The sequence below is a fragment of the Cyclopterus lumpus genome, chromosome 13 (assembly GCF_009769545.1).
Source record: "Cyclopterus lumpus isolate fCycLum1 chromosome 13, fCycLum1.pri, whole genome shotgun sequence".
Lineage (NCBI taxonomy): Eukaryota > Metazoa > Chordata > Actinopteri > Perciformes > Cyclopteridae > Cyclopterus > Cyclopterus lumpus.
The window spans coordinates 10,582,961-10,600,220 of record NC_046978.1 but is presented as its reverse complement, the minus strand read 5'-3'; the positions used below and the strand labels follow the sequence as shown (position 1 = coordinate 10,600,220).

At 42.7% G+C, this 17,260-nt stretch overlaps 1 protein-coding gene across 2 annotated transcripts; it reads right to left on the bottom strand.

Moving 5' to 3' along the window:
* Window positions 1-6,869: 6,869 nt before the first annotated feature.
* On the bottom strand, window positions 6,870-15,189 carry LOC117741626 (high affinity cationic amino acid transporter 1-like). Of its 2 annotated transcripts, none has more exons than XM_034548769.1 (12): window positions 14,984-15,189; window positions 11,230-11,637; window positions 10,989-11,147; window positions 10,695-10,866; window positions 10,456-10,589; window positions 10,153-10,375; window positions 9,635-9,774; window positions 8,820-8,922; window positions 8,040-8,221; window positions 7,784-7,935; window positions 7,271-7,379; window positions 6,870-7,173 (listed from the first exon to the last, which is right to left on the bottom strand). In XM_034548769.1, exons 2-12 carry the CDS (start codon window positions 11,597-11,599, stop codon window positions 7,028-7,030), a joined length of 1,890 nt encoding a protein of 629 aa, XP_034404660.1. In that variant the 5' UTR covers window positions 11,600-11,637; window positions 14,984-15,189; the 3' UTR covers window positions 6,870-7,027. The 2 variants fall into 2 exon arrangements, with proteins under 2 accessions (XP_034404660.1, XP_034404661.1); XM_034548770.1 differs by lacking the exon at window positions 14,984-15,189 and adding an exon at window positions 14,612-14,791.
* Window positions 15,190-17,260: the final 2,071 nt, after the last annotated feature.

Genomic DNA, 17,260 nt, shown 5'->3' with positions numbered 1-17,260 from the left:
TGACCTCCAACTTCCTGATGTTGAACTCAGACAAAACTGAAGTTATTTTACTGGGCCCTGAACACCTCAGAGATCAATTATCTGGTGATGTGGTTTCTGTAGATGGCATTTCCCTGGCATCCAACACCACTGTAAAGAATCTCGGCGTTATCTTTGACCGAGACTTGTCCTTTAACTCCCACGTTAAGCAAATCTCAAGGACTGCATTTTTTTCACCTACGTAACATTTCAAAAATCAGGCACATCTTGTCCCAAAAAGATGCAGAAAAGCTGGTTCACGTGTTTGTTACTTCCAGACTAGATTACTGCAACTCCTTATTATCAGGCTGCTCTAATAACCCTAACCCCTGTAAAATCAAGAATCACATTTAAAATTCTTTTCACCTACAAAGCCTTGATTGGTGATGCACCATCATATCTTAAGGAGCTTGTAGTACCATATTGCCCCACTAGAGAGCTGCGCTCACTAAATGCGTGGCTACTTGTGGTTCCTAGAGTCCTAAAAAGTAGGATGGGAGCCAGAGCCTTCAGTTATCAACCTCCTCTTTTGTGGAACCAGCTTCCACTTTCAGTCCGGGAGGCAGACACAGTCACCTCATTCAAGAATAGACTTAAGACTTTCCTGTTTGATAGTGCTTATAGTTAGGGCTGAATCAGGTTTTCCCTGGTCGAGCCCCTTGATATGCTGCTATAGGCTTATAGGCTGCTGGGGGATGTTTTAGGATACACTGAGCACCTATCTCCTCTTCTCTCTCTACTTATGGATGAATTTACATCTCTCCATTGCACCTTATTAACTCTGCTTCCTCCCCGGAGTCGTTGTGACTTCACGTCTCATAAGGTCCATTGGACCTGGAGGTGTCTGATGCCTGGTGAGCCGGTCACCTGCCTTGGCCCTGCTGATCGCCCCGCCCCCCCTCCTCTCTACCTCCTTCTGTTTCATGGATTGGAGTTCCATTCATACATTGTCATATTCATGTAATGTGTTTATGTAACTTTGTAATGCTTTTCATTCTGTACACATGACATCTATTCATCTGTCCATCCGGGGAGAGGGATCCTCCTCTGTTGCTCTCCTGAAGGTTTCTTCCCTTTTTTCCCTGTGAAAGGTTATTTTTGGGGAGTTTTTTCCTGATCCGATGTGAGGTCAAAGGTCAGGGATGTCGTATGTGTACAGATTGTAAAGCCCTCTGAGGAAAATTTGTAATTTGTGATATTGGGCTATACAAAATAAACTGAATTGAATTGTTTCATAATAGCCATTGCTGCATGTTTCAAACAAGGAGGGGGATCCTAATGGTACAAATTGTGGGAGAACAATTAAAAAGAAAACGCAAAGAGGGCCCAAAAGACAGCAGTGTGTGGTTTGAAGTACAGGACAAACACACAACACTAAATGCCAAGTCAGCACCTGCAATGCAGAGCAGAAACCGATGAATCAGAGTCCCTTATACCTGCCTCTCCCCCCGCCTCCCTAGCAAGTCTGTACCACAAGGTTACTTTACTGCTATGCAACCACATGGAGCCACAAACTCCCTCTGGGCAACCAAACAACCAATGCAGCTGGGGTTAATATTCTCACATGCGGCATGTTGCTTGACAATAACTGGCACATTGGAGAGAGGAAGTCTGGTTTTAATGCTGCACTTTTTTTGAATTGATTTCCAACTCCAAAGTGATGCAGTGCAGACGCAACAGTACTGTACATTATATGACACTCATCAGAACAGGGGGGGACATGAGGGATATGGCTCACTAGCTCGGTACTATATATACACTACCGTTCAAAAGTTTGGGGTCACTTAGAAATGTCCTTATTTTTCAAAGAAAAGCACAGTTTTTTTTTTAATGAAGATAACATTAAATTAATCAGAAATACACTCTATACATTGTTAATGTGGTAAATGACTATTTAGGTGGAAACGTCTGGTTTTTAATGAAATATCTACATAGGTGTATAGAGGCCCATTTCCAGCAACTATCACTCCAGTGTTCTAATGGTACATTGTGTTCTTAGAAGACTAATGGATGGTTAGAAAACACTTGAAAACCATTGTGCAATTATGTTAGCATAGCTGAAAACAGTTATGCTAGTGAGAGAAGCTATAGAACTGCTGCAAATGGAGCATTATTTGATGAAAGCAAAGTGTATATATATATATTTATAATTTGGCAAATGACAAAAAAACATAAACGGAAATGACCATTTCATCTCCGAATCCCAAAATGCACTCTTACTAAGAGATCTGTTGGGGGTTTCTTTTGTACCTTGCCTGCCCTACTTTTACCTGTGAGGAACATTAACATATTTCATACTGTGGAGTTCATTTTCTGCTTCACAGTTTCATGTGCTGGTTGAAATGAAAGCTGTACATATATAATTAAACCTTTTTAATAAATGTCAACCTCTTTCCCTTCAAAAAACCCTCTGGGGAGCTGAGCGTTACGGAAAGAGCGCGATGCAGCTGCTCGTCTTACTGACTGAGTTAACATTCCCCACTTCCTTTACTACCTCATATGCCCTTTCCATCCAGACGGCACATATGTCTGTCACTGTGTTAGGCCATTCGGCTTTCCTCTCATGGAATATGCTTGTATACCCACAACATGCTTCCCTGAGCATGTTTCCTTATCCCCCACCTCGCCGCCACCTTCCTCCCAATATGCAGCATGATGGCGAGACCTTCACCGGGAAGGGGGGGCCTCGTATGAAATCAGTGCATCCTCGCGCGAATGCTTGTGAGAAGGTTCACTCCAACCACTCGTATATATCTGAGGCCAGGCCACAGATCAAGGCCTGCATTTGTCCACCAAGCTGCCCTTGATGTGTAAGCTGGAATCCTCATGAAATATTGACACCAGCCTCCCTCCCATTTTAACGCTTCAGTGGCCCCGGCTTCTTTGTGTGACCAACTTAAGCTCCAACGACGTCTTGCGTTGCTGTGCATTCAGCACATTGACACTAGTGGACAGTAGCCATGTGCCAAGTGAAGGGCAGAGGCAAACATACATGCCAGAGAAGCATTCATGTGACATGCAAACAAGTGTAAATGATTTCCTGAATACATGGTCAGATGCGTACAGTAGCATCATCAGCGTTCATGTTCAACATCATCACCAATAGGCCTCTTACATAAGGAAACACAAATCAGGCCACTGGAACCGCACCAGCAGACAGACATCTGCCACTGCTTTCATGACTGATGTTCATGTATTGAGCTCGTGCTGCCTCCTTCCTCATTGCACATCTTCTAATTATACATCCCCACGCACATGACCCGCAAACAGGCGGCTGGCAAGAGGAGGAGGTGTTGCTTTCAGGACAGACACAAAATAAACATGAGAGAGAGAGAGGTGTGAAAGAATAAAGCATGCAGGGTCTGACCCCACCACACACGCGCACCTAAAGCGAGGTTACCTTTTTTTTTTTTAGCTTGAAGCTATGACAATTTCTGGCTCTCGGAACCAATTTGGAAATGAAAATAACGTCGCTCCTACACACCGGATCCTCCGCAGTCTCCCCAGCAGATGCAGCAGTGTCAATACATAATGATCACTGCCGCTGATCTGAGATTGAGATTTAGAGGGACAGAAAACACCCGCAGCCGCCGGAGGGAAGCGGGGACACCTCACCGGTTAGATGCAGGTAATCCGCTGGAGAGGAGCTCCTCGGTGAAGACACGAAGCGGCAGCAGCAGCAGGAGGGACACGTCCACCTTTAGACGTGATGAGGAGGACACGGTCTGCACCATCGCTGGAGAACAGGGAGGAGATGAGGACAGGAGGAGAGGAGGAGAGGAATCGACGCCCATGTCAACACGTGCTCTTGTCGCCCCCTGTAGGTGAGATCACCCACTTATTCTCCCATCACCACATATTTAATGCTGCATAATTGCAATAAAGAGCCTTAGTCCGCGTGCGCAGCAAAGAGACGACACACACAACTATAACATGAGCAAAGAAAAAGGGAAGTGGGTCCAGTTCTTCGTCTCATCATTGTTACAAAGTGGATTGTATTTTTGTGCAAAACTTCACATAAACAAAGCCATAATAATGACAATAATAATACATATTTATACATTATTTTTTTAAATACATAATCAGATAAATAGTCGACTACTAAATGATCTGACATTTTTAGTCAATCCAAACAAAATATCATTTATACAAAATGCAGAACCCATAGTGAGAGTGGAAAGAAACTGAGAAATATCCACAACACAATTAGCAAGAAAAACAAAGACAAGTGTGTTTGAACTTTCAGCAAACATTTATTTACAGCAGTAACTATACAAACCACGACCAATATCAAGACAACACATGCTGAACAGCTGACCTCCACTACTCTGATACACTTTACACCTTTATAACTTAACTTATAACGTACTATAAAATCAACACAACAAAAATAGTGCAGCATACAACTTTGTACGTATTGAAAACACAGTGTTGCGGCTTTATAATCTTAAAATGCAGCCAAGATACACCGCGTTTGTATATATGTCGCATTTTAAACTTGCACACCATTTCATTGCTATCGTTAAGGAATCTAAAGCAACTCCGTCAATGAATTGCAACATTGTTTGGACACAAAATCAAAATAAATCCAACATAATTTGGCTTCTGGCAACATCAATAGTTACTCTCAATGGAACATAAAAAGCAAAAAAAGGAAACATTTCATCACAGCGACACAGAAATGTCACATTCAAGTTTTAGCTGCACTCACTGACAATCAGCTTTCATTTCCATAATCATTAAATAGCATCTGAATGACAAACACACTCAGATATATTACTGTTGAGGTAAACAGAACCGTCAGTGTAGTTTGTTTTCTTAATTTACAGTATGACTATCTCTATGGAAACTGAAGTGTTGACAATCACCAACTGATTATACTTCAGCCTGTTCAGATGTATATGAAGTAACAAGTGAAAATGCTGCACTAAGGTGGAATTTCCTCTTATACATCATAGATAGATGTTTTTACAGCTCCAAAGTGTACATTATATACAGACATACACTACCGTTCAAAAGTTTGGGGTCACTTAGAAATGTCCTTATTTTTCAAAGAAAAGCACTGTTTTTTTTCCAATGAAGATAACATTAAATTAATCAGAAATACACTCTATACATTGTTAATGTGGTAAATGACTAATCTAGGTGGAAACGTCTGGTGTTTAATGAAATATCTACATAGGTGTATAAAGGCCCATTTCCAGCAACTATCCCTCCAGTGATCTAATGGTACATTGTGTTCTTAGAAGACTAATGGATGGTTAGAAAACCCTTGAAAACCATTGTGCAATTATGTTAGCATAGCTGAAAACAGTTATGCTAGTGAGAGAAGCTATAGAACTGCTGCAAATGGAGCATTCTTTGATGAAAGCAAAGTTTGAAGAACAACATTAATATTTCAAATAAAAATCATTATTTCTAACCTTGTCAATGTCTTGACTATATTTTCTATTAATTTAGCAACTCATTTGATAAATGAAAGTGTGAGTTTTCATGGAAAACACGAAATTGTCTGAGTGACCCCAAACTTCTGAACGGTAGTAATATATATATATATATATATATATATATATATATATATATATATATATATATATCACAATTTGAGCTGTTGATAGAGCAATATCAGACCTTTCAAAAGGTGTAACATTTACTTGGGAAACTTAAAATGCATCCTCTGTTGCTTGTAATAATCGTTCCACATTAGCAGCTTTCCTTTTCTTTGGCTAGTTAAACAAATGAAGTTCCTTGATGGAGACATGATTGTTGTATTTGATCTTAATGTGTGCCCTGAGGAAAACATCATTCAACTATAGAAGACAAACACTGAGAGATACTGTTCACAGAGTACTGTAACAGATTATGATGAATTATTTCGAGTTGTGCAGTTAATATAGTACACAGGTAGGCCTACAGAGTTGAGCCTTCTGGACAGCACCTTTTTTCTGGAGTCAAAATGCGTCGCACAATTTTTACCATTGAGGTGAACTTAATACACAAAAAGGCACTCAAGATACAGTGACAGTGACATTTTCAGCTGAGTCTGAAAATAATTACTCAGATTCTCAATTTAAGATGCAACAAGGAACTTTCATTTTGTGTTGATTCTGGCAGCCCCTGTGGACAGAGGCGGGCACAGGCCCCTGTGTTTCAGACCTCAGATATCTGGTGAACCTGGATGATTTACGACGCGGTTGCACCGACTAGATAACTTTAATGCAATTTATTAAATTGTGAAATAAAGGGATGTGGGGATAATCTCCATTGGGATTTTGACAAAGTAGCCGGCACTGTGCCTCCCAATGCGCCATGACTAGTAACAAACAAGTACCAGGAAATCCGCCAAACGCATGCATATTTACCTTAAAAAATTAAGAAAGCATAAAAGATAAGCCTCGTAAATTTCATTCAGAACGCTTTTGTAATACATAATGTCTTTTCTGTAAACAGCCAACACATGAAAATGTCGAGCGATTTCAAGCTAGACGAATGGCAAAAGCTGAACTCTCAAAAAGTAAAGTTAAAATGTGTTGTAACAATAAAAAGAATGTGGCTCATCATTCTGACATACTGTGGATTAAGGAACCAACATAACGTTTTGATGCATTTGATGTTTTGATTGATATGTTAAAACTACTCGTTAGTCATTAGTTGTGTTCAGCGGAAAAAAGAAATCGGATAATTTTCACTTCAACGCTCTGATTGGAAGGGCGCATGAAAGTCTCCGTATCTCTCTCGTGGATTTGCAGCTATTTTACATTACATTACATGTCATTTGTCATTTAGCTGACGCTTTTATCCAAAGCGACTTACAATCATGTTACATTAATACACTGTAGAACAGCTACAGGGAACAATTCAGGGTTAAGTGTCTTGCTCAAGGACACATCGACTAGGGCGGGGATTGAACCACCAACCCCCTGATTGAAAGACGGACCTGCTAACCACTGACCGACAGTCGCCCTTTACAGAACAGAAAGAGAGTGGATCAGTGAACCTTCCCGTTTCCTCAGGAATCTTCCTCATCGTCTCCTGTGTCGTGTTGAAAGGCTTCCTTCGTTTTGGCCATGGGCTCAACCTTTATTGTGGAGGTGGGCGTGTAGGTGCTGGCCTCTGCACTGTTGCGAAAACCATAGCCAAAGTAGATAAGGAAACCTACGTAGAAACAGTGTGGCAAAAATATCAATTCATTTTCAAAATAAGTACAGCAACAGATCATATTTGGCATTGTACGGCCAAAATTCCAAAATACCTAAGGCCATCCAGATGGCAAAGCGCATCCAGGTTCCTTTGTCGAACTGCATCATGAGATAGACGTTGATGAACATACTGAGGACTGGGAGAAAGGGCAGCAGGGGAACCTGCGAGAAGAAAGTGGGAGCATTTAACATTCCAACCTTAAATATTAAGAAAGGATGACCGGCTATAATGTCAAGTACACACTATTTGCATTGGATTAGTTTAAACGGTGTGTAGTCCTTTAGCAGGTTGGAAGCAAATGTAAAGTCTACAGAGCTAATCCTCTCTTTGGTGACGTTTGCTCTGTTGCGTTTAAACAGGGCTTTTTTAATGAAACCGTCTAGTAAACAGGAGAGGTCTTCTTGAGATTAGCAAATTAAACTGTATTTCTATAGAACATATTCAAAGTGCTAAACAAGCATAACATGCAAACAAACACAAAGCAGAGTACTTTTCCCACAAGCTGCAGGGTCCCGTTGTACATTGTGCAACTATGACGTGGTGTGAGAATACTACAACAGTCTACCTTGAAAGCCAGCTTGGTCTTGCTTTGCGGCTGTCTGCACACGATGAAGGTGACCATCAAACCGACCACCGTGAGAAAGCTGAGGACAGACACCGACCAGACTGCCAGACGTCCTTGGACAGCTACGATGCCGAAGATGCACACCAACACACCTGGAGGGGAGCATTAAACCGTGAGATGAAGTGCCGTATCAGTAACCAGGTGAATTATTCCGCCGCCATCCTCTGATTTCCCCTGGGCTTTGTGTGCGTCTCACCCATGATGCTGGTGCAAATGTTGACGGCAAACCCGGACAGAGGGGACGGCTCCGTGTTTGAGGGGAAAAGTAAATTCCTGATGGTGAAGCGATCGTCGACGTTCCCCTCGTTAAAAGCCATTTCAGGTTCATCCTGAGTGTTGACCATCTTGTAGGCCACACTGGGCTGTTCAGGCTGGTACCTTCAGATGGAGAAACAGATGGTCAGATTCACGCTGAGAAACGGCTGTACTCCCACAACTGCTGTTCACGAAAGGATGAGGACATTTAAAAAAAAATCCTAACGAAGTTTAAAACCATACTGCATCCCCTTCATGATGAGGGGTTTAGCAGATATTTCTCTCCAGTGAATATGCTCCAAAGGATTATTCATGACTATTATCAAAAATGCATTAAAGACGGCAAAGCTGGAGGTCAGTAGGTTTAGCAAGGTCGGCGACTGTAAATTATAATCTTTCAGATCATAAAAATTATTATTTGAAGTCATGTTTTACATTATGAGACAGTCTCGTATCAAATGGAAACTGAGACTGTGAGCATCTTTAAAAAGGTGCATCGTACGAGGTTCAGAGCAATAATGTGGCATCAAACCGCCATTTGTCGTGTGAGTAATGTCTACATAAGCAGAGAATCAAGTCGCTCTCCCTTCCGGGTGTGTTGTTAACCTTGTCCTTAAACGTTGAAAAAGCCTGCCGACTGTGTGTGCGCATGCTTTTAGTGCACCTCTAGCATTCTGGCAAGCATAGACTGCTTATGTCAACTAAGAGATGAGGTGTATACCTGAGGACCAGCACACAGGCAGCCACCAAAGTATAGGCCAGCAAAGTGCCAATGGACATGAGGTCCACCAGGTCCTTCAAGTCAAACAGGAAAGCCATCACAGCTGCAGGACACACAGGAGAAAAACATACAAGATAAGAGATTTCTTCAAACTAATCCTAAAATGAAAACAATGTAATATGCACATTGACCACAGTATAATGTGCAGATATTGCATTTTAACACAATTCATACACATGTTCAAACTATTGCTGTAGAGCTCCATTTAATTGCAACGTCATGTGATAAGAGCCAACGTCCTCCTTCCCCAAGGGGGCACTGTTGCCTTGGGCCTCATGTCAGCTACCTACCAGCCGTGAAAAGGTGGAGATGTTGGGCGTCTTCCTCTTGCTGACACGCGCCAAAAACAAGAAGGGCAGACCATCGCGAGCCATAGCAAAGATAATGTGTGGCAGGGAAAACATGGAGCCTAGGAGACTACGCCAAGGATGAAGGAAGGAGGAGGAGGCAGAGTTTGGTTTTACTTAACAAAAACGTTTGGGAAGTCAGGCGTTTACACAAGACCTCAACTGCAGCCATTCTCAGCCAGAAATCCGGATGAACAGCACGGGATGCTGTACTGAGGGTGTTCCTGTGCCAGCTTTGCACATGGCAATAATGTAAGAAATATTACATTTGCAGGACATTTGTGCCGCATCGTCATCTTGGTTTTGGGCCGAGTGCTTGTGCTGAGGCGTCGTGTGCCAAGCGCGTCTTGTCGGGTTATAGGATGATGGGAACCCCAGCCAGTTAGTAGGTTTAGGTCATGACCTTACCTGCCACAACACCAGATGTTATTGTAGCTGTTAGAGGGGTTTTGGTTCTCGGGCTGATTTTGGCCAAACATTTGAAGAGCAGCCCATCTTCTGCCATGGCCCAGATCACTCTGGGCATTGGGAACATGGAGCCTAGTAAACTAGTATGGGAGAGAGAAAGAAGAAGAAAAAAAGCATGAACACGGTTAGAAAATATAACAGAGGACTGTGGCCACAAGGTTTGAAGGACTCCACCATCTAAAATGTTGTTTGCTACAGCATTAAGATTTCCCAAAACTGTAACTAAGGAGTCCAAACCATGAAAACAACCCAAGATTCATCAAGGTCGAGCTGATTAATGTCCGTTAAAGAATAAATAAATAAATCACAAAATTCACTCTAAATGGTTCAGCACCCAAATAAATCAAATAATACTACATCCACTCATGTACTGAATAAAATAAAATAAAATATATTTAAGGTACAATACATGAATTATTAAATCCTTTTCATGCAGAGGCAGCAGGAAAGCCTCTTACCTGGTCGACAAGGCACATAACGATCCAATGGCCACTGCGTAAGTGGCTTCCTCCCAGCCCACATACTTGAAGGCCACTGGCAGAGGGCTGTTCTCATCCAGCAGGTAGTAAGGCATCATCAAAGTGAGGGCCGCGGACACACCGAAGTACGCCACTAAGCAAATAAGGAGCGAGGCCACAATGCCGATGGGAATGGCCCTCTGAGGATTCTTCACTTCTTCTCCTGGGGAGGGAACACGGCTGGAGATGTGAGAGGATCGGGGTCACGAGTGTTGCTTATCAACGTAATGTATTCCCTCTCACCTGTCGTGGCAATGCAGTCAAAGCCTATAAATGCATAAAAGCAGGTGGCGGCGCCAGAGAGGACTCCACTCATGCCAAACGGCATGAAGCCGCCTTCACCGAGACGTTCTGCAGACGGTGGGGTATCAGAGATACTGGAAGTGAAACAAAGAAAATGCATTTGCTTTTTTAAAGCAAAACACACAGGTATATTATTAGGCTCATAACATTTTAGGGAATACGCTCTTCATGTCACCCACTTGAGGCTAGAGTTGCTGGTGGCATTAAGGATTTCATCAGGCTTCAAGTTCCAGTTATTCAGGTTTCCTTTGATTAAGCCAGAGATTATCATAAACAGCAGCACTACCATATTGATGCAGGTGAACACTTTATTCACCATGGCCGACTCCTTCACTCCAAATGTAAGCAGTCCTGTGAGCAGTAAAAAAATAAAAAAATAAAAAAAGACAATGTGAAAGACGAAAAGCCTATGATGTCGAAAGGAAAAAAGGAGATACAACTTTTTTCAGAGATGTATCCGCGTTGCTCCTCACCCGTCAGAGTGATTATTATGAAGACGGCAAATAAGTCTGGGTACTCTGCCAGGATGCCTGGGGCATTCATGGTCATGTGACGTCTGCAGAATCCCTCAATGTGCCCTCCGATCAGCTCATCGAAGGTCGCGCTCCATGCTCTGGCCACACTTGAAGTTCCTGTGTGGAGGACAGTGGTCATGTACACTGATCAATATCTGTAGCAGCCACATGCTTCCCCTCCTTATTTAAAGTGTCTCACCAATGACGTATGAGAGGATGAGGTTCCAGCCTGTGATAAAAGCCCACAGCTCCCCAACTGTCACATAGCTGTAGAGGTAAGCCGAGCCAGTTTTGGGGACGCGGGCTCCGAACTCGGCGTAGCACAGACCGGCCAGGACTGAGGCGAAGGCGGCTATGAGGAAGGAGAGGACGATGGCGGGTCCAGCGCTGTCCCGCGCTACGGCGCCGGCGAGGATGTAGACTCCGGCACCCAGCGTACTGCCGACGCCGAGGGCCACCAGGTCGAACGTGTTGAGGCATCGAGACAACCGGGAGTCCACTGTGTTGCAGTCGACAACCTTCACCCGCAGGAGCTGCTTCCCAATGCCCTTTAATGTTGCCAGAATCATCCTGGCTGGCACCAAAAGCTCTACACGAGATAAGTTAGCTGTTGACAAAAAGAAGACAGGAATGAGTTGAGCACTGAGATTACTATGCCTTTTATCAGACTAAGGAGAAAAAGAAAAAAAATACTATTTTTGACATATATATATATATATATATATATATATATATATATATATATATATATATATCAATAATAATATATCAATATTCCCAATATGTCAAATTGAGGCGAGTGAACAATATATTTTTCAGTTACAATAAAATGCAATATTAATGTTACAAAGTCAGCAGTAACATCTTAAATCTCACCGTTCATTACATGATGACAAAACAGAATGAAGTCAACTCAACCATGATGTTGCCAGATGGTTCATAACAACATTATCTGCCGAACTATTACATTGTGATATTTTCTAAACATTGTGCAGGGCATAATCCTGACAATCTGAGATTCCAATTTCAAAGCCTCTGCTAAAGGAGCGCATCAGAGACAGATATAGATCTGACTAACAATGCACACAAACTCACTTCCACAACGCCACACAAAACAGGATCTCCTGTCTTTACTGCCACACACAGTTGTTCTTCTTTCAGCTTAGAAATCCACTCAACCACTCGCTCCAGTGAGTGGAGCTGTAGATTTCATTTCCAGTCAGCTGAATAGAGCCGAGAGAGACGTTTGAAAGAGCTGCTTTGACACGTGACACAGACGCCTCTTATCCAGGTGTCCAGCCCACAAATAGAACACGGCCCCCGAGCTAAAGACGCAAACCAGCTGTGATGCCGATCCCCTTTTGTGTGGTCTGTCTAGGTTACGATGACCTGAACAAGTTGAGCCAGACATTCCATTGGGCTAACCGTTTGATTGGACCAACATGCAGAGGCCAAAACAACCCTGCTGAGTGTACACAAGGCTGAAGTTAGAAAGGAAACCCAAAGGGAAAAACAAGGTGCTTCTGTAAAATGTTTACTTCTCACGTCAACGTGTCGGACGTGAAAGAATATGTCCTTGTTTTACGTTCCATCATCATATCCATTGCAGCGCGGGCAAAAGGAGGCGGGATCAGCCCCGAGGTTCAGAACTCACTGCACAAGATGTGACACGCAGGGCTAAATAAAGGAGGGTGGGCTCTTCTCAGCCAATCGTCGAACTCAACACATGCCCGTCACTATTTGGCATGAGGCTGAATACTTGAGCTCCATTAAATGTCTTTTATGTCAGCTGTGATATTGTTTATAAGCACAGAGTTGATCCAACATTCTTTAGTGATAAATCACAAATCCAAGCCATAAATAGATTTATAGACATAGATCTAGTATCGGTATATGAGAAATATAGCATTAGAAACTTTTTATTTTCTGCATGTAATTTAATGTTTTAGATGGCATTACATCCTTAGAATATAGTGCTTTCAGTCCGTCATTTATACTGGACCTGTACACCAGTGAGACACACACCTGCAGAACCACCTGCATCTGGGAAATACACATTATCTAAGGGTTAAAGTGTGCCACATGACATTTTTCCTCACATGAAATTGAGAAAAGCTGCGGAGTGTCTTTAATTACAATTTTCCCTGCATGATTTCAAAAGACGGCCGCAGCACAGAGCCAATTCAAAGGCCGTTGATGTCCCACTTGGCACATGGAGTGTATAAAGCAGCACGACAAAAAGGCCACCTGCCCTTGGGGTGGAGCAAACAAAGTGCCATGTGACAGCGATCTCGCGATCTCTCTCTCACTCACTCACACACACACACACGATGCAGTGGATGCATAATCACTGGGGTCTGAAGATCTTCATCTCTTACTGTTTATTGAATGTAAACCATACATACACAGTACAGCCAGTAATAGGCTCATCTGTGATGTAGATTGAGCTATGTTGACACCCTAGTTTGAAACCAGGTGCAGCTCAGCCCCCTCTCTCCCCCGTTAGAGCTTAGCAGACGTGACCTTGCAGGTTTATATTCTTTCCATGCCCTCCCCATGGTTTGTGACTTTATGCAAAAATATCACAGTTAAACCAAATACAGAATCTACGCAATAATATACATACCTAAAACATGTGCAACTTTTATTTTAGACTATATTTCAGTTAATAGTTCAGGTGTCCATGATTTATACAACAGTCCTCAGTCCTGGGTATGTTTCTGACCACCAGCTGGCACTGTGCCCTTAATAACTACAACAACGGGGAAATCCACATATAGGCTTGGTAGATGATCACCGTGTATTTAAACTATTCCAAATGGTTTACTTCAACTCCTCTACTATTTTCAAAGCAACATGTTAAATTGTCTCATACGTCAAATACATCGCCATCTCTAAACAACAGCAGGGGACCAGCTGCTTAGATCAGCTGGTCCCCTCTATCCAATAAGCACAACGAAACAATGACACGGTTAGCCAATCATCTTGCTGCTGTCTCATTTAAATATGACCGTCTCTCTACCTTCAGTTTATTTATGCTGCAGTTACACACCCCTCCACCTCCCTATCTCCGCCCAGTCTCCACGGATCCATCAGCTTCATCAACTCATCAGCACCAGGTCTGGACTCCACGGGGGGTCTATATCGTTGTTGATCGGGAAAGTCGGCTCTCAATTATAAATCTCCAAGTGCCAAAGACTCTGAGACTTTAATTCAATTCAATTCAGTTTATTTTGAATAGCCCACAATAACAAATTATCCTCAGAGGGCTTTACAATCTGTACATATAAGACATCCCTGTCCCAGGACCTCACACCGAATCAGGAAAAACTCCCCCCAAAAAAAGTTTCACGGGGACTTCATCCTTACATATCACCTGTTAACAATAAACACGACCCTTTCTTCATCTGGTCTCTCCTGATTGAGATGTGTTCGTACTAATTATTTCCCATACAAAAAGTAGTTCCAAATCAATAGTTACAGTGGAATGAAAATGCATTAAAACATATATGTATAGCATTCCAGTAGCACATGTAAATATGGAAACGGGACTCGCCATAGAAGGCAATGTTTCTCCTCACCTCCACCACAGATTACTTTAACTGCAGACCACCACGCGACACGGATCACTTCTATAAACGACGCAACACTGGTGAAGCTACGTTAAAAGGGACCCTGGTCCAGAATGAGGACTAAAGGAGTCCAGAAGCTGCTCCGGGTTTATATTGCATCAGCCGGATGGCTCTCCCCTCCCTCAGACCATGTGCACTGCTTCCGTATGAACTACTGCAGCATAGCTAAGCATTGCTGAGAAGTAAGAACAAACCCCTTTGTATGGGCTTGTTTACACACAGCTGCAGCGGAATACATGGGACAGTTGTTCAGAAGAAAACAAAAAGCACAACTTTGACCAAAAAGCAAAGAGTCCAAATGCTCCAGTCACAACGCCTTACCTTCTATGGGAAGCCGCCTCACTGCTGTTGCCTCCTTTTAGTTGCGCGACTCAAGTCGGGCAACAGTGGCGTGAATCGACGTTATCAGTTGGGAAACTTCCCACCGCTGGTTCGTTGGTATGGACTCACACGCACGCACGTGCACGGAGGCCTCGCACGCCGACGGGTGGGCGGTCCGCCCAGCGGTCGGCGTGGCTCCACCTGATTATCACACGAATATCAGAGGCCAAGTAAGTACCCCTTGTAAGTACCTCAAGTACCCACCAGTCGGCGCTCTTCACAAGAGAATGCCCCCGCCGGGCTTCCCGTGGCTCTCTTTGAGGCATCCCGGATGGTGACCTTTTAAATCATGTCTCTTATAATAAATATAGTATCAGTTTGCATGTGTTGTCATATCTCCTCCCGTTGCATACAAACCAGTGGCGTCAACACAGCATTTTTATGGAAATTACTTGTGAAGTTGCAAAAACAAAAAAAAAGAAAGGTGAGGAAATGGCGCTGTTCCACGTGCCACTCTACCACGTACCATGTCGTGATCCTCTTATTTCAACCCCACTCTCAATATTTATAACCATCTACACCATGGATTTGGGGTTATCAATGCGAGAGGATCCTTTCCCACTGCACAAAGGAGGCCACACCAGTCATGACTAAGCTCCATCCAGTCTGGGATTCCTCCCACCATCAGTATGTTGTGGGGAGCTGCAGAGGTTGTTGAGATCAGGTGGATATTGGCAGCTTCATGATCCCCTTCTTTGCTTTGACGATAAATACTACATGCATCAAAGCTTACAAAGACGTAATTGGTGGGAGAAGTGCTGTAGACGCTGCCATATCTGACTTTTCGAGATTTATGGTTGACTGGCGCTCACCCTGTGGACCAATTGTGGATCCCTTTGATAAATGGGAGTCAGCGCTTTAAGGTGATTCTGAGGTAATGCAGATCCTAAGGGACTCGGAGGAGGATATCGCTCACCAGATATCGCTGCATTTTGCTCCTTTCAGATACAGTATCTGCACATTTCTGGTGAATCCTTTCCCGCCCCCATGAACTTATTTGAAAGTTCTGTATTAATGCAGTTCCTGCTCGGGTACTCAGGAGCTCGAGTACTGATGGTTTTTATTCAAGCTGTATAATGAGGACTGAATAGACTCGAGATACCAGGAGAATGAGTTTAATTACCTTGTACGAATGAAAACAAAGGGTACTTTGGGTCCTAAAGATCACCATTGAAACCAGTTGTTGCATAACGATGAAAAAGTGACAGCAATGACAAAAAGAATATCTGCACACTCTTCTCTCTGCAGAGTACCAACTCCATGATGCCAGTGTGCTCCAGTAAGGCACCAGTGACCTTTATAGTCATATCTTTGCAGTAAAAGCAACATATTAAATTAGCTTGACCCGGAAGGAACAAGGAATTCTCCTTCTAAAGTGTTTGATACTAATTCTCCAATGAGAAGAGAGATATACAATTTCTTCTTCATGTTTTCAATATAGAGATTTCCTGGTCACACGTTTAGCTTTGCTTATAGCATTAACATTGGAAGCATCTGTCAAAAGGATAAACAGATGCTACACATTAACCCAAACAAGTCCCAGTTTGTGGCTCTGATGTGGGCAAAGATAAGCATTATTTTTCCAGAAAAAAAAGAGTAATAGCTCTCAATAACTTCTTCTACCATCTGGATAAAAAAACACCAGTCCCCAGATATGTTCTTTTTATGGCATTGTAGATTGAATTTCAACTTTTCTAAACAAAAAAACACATTTCATAAATACCTTTCATGTCATCCTTGTATTAACGTTGTGAATCGATTTTTCTTGTGCCATATAAAATGAGCTAGGATATTTGTACTGTCTGAATACCTGGGTAGGAACAACTTGGGGACATTTTTAATACCACATCTTTTTAAAATGTAATCTGGATAGTTAGAAGGGGGACCTTCAGTTTTGTAGTAAATGCTGAATTACTTTTATTTGTCTAGAAAGATCCATCGTAATGCTGAATCATGAGGCAGAATGCGTCAACCCAGAACCTCCAAATCTCGTTTCCACCTTGTATCCTCTGTCTTGTGACAGCACTTTTGTTACACCTTTTTAATGTTCCTAACTTGGTTCTACAACTGCACAACGTTCTGATTCTCAAGGCTCCTATGATTGGAGGAGGGAGTTGTTCCTGAAAACCACCGGCTGCCCTCTTCACACAACAACAACAATGAGGAGGTTCTTTTCCTGACGAGCACTCTTGTGTTTAATCTGAATTTTAGTTCTCC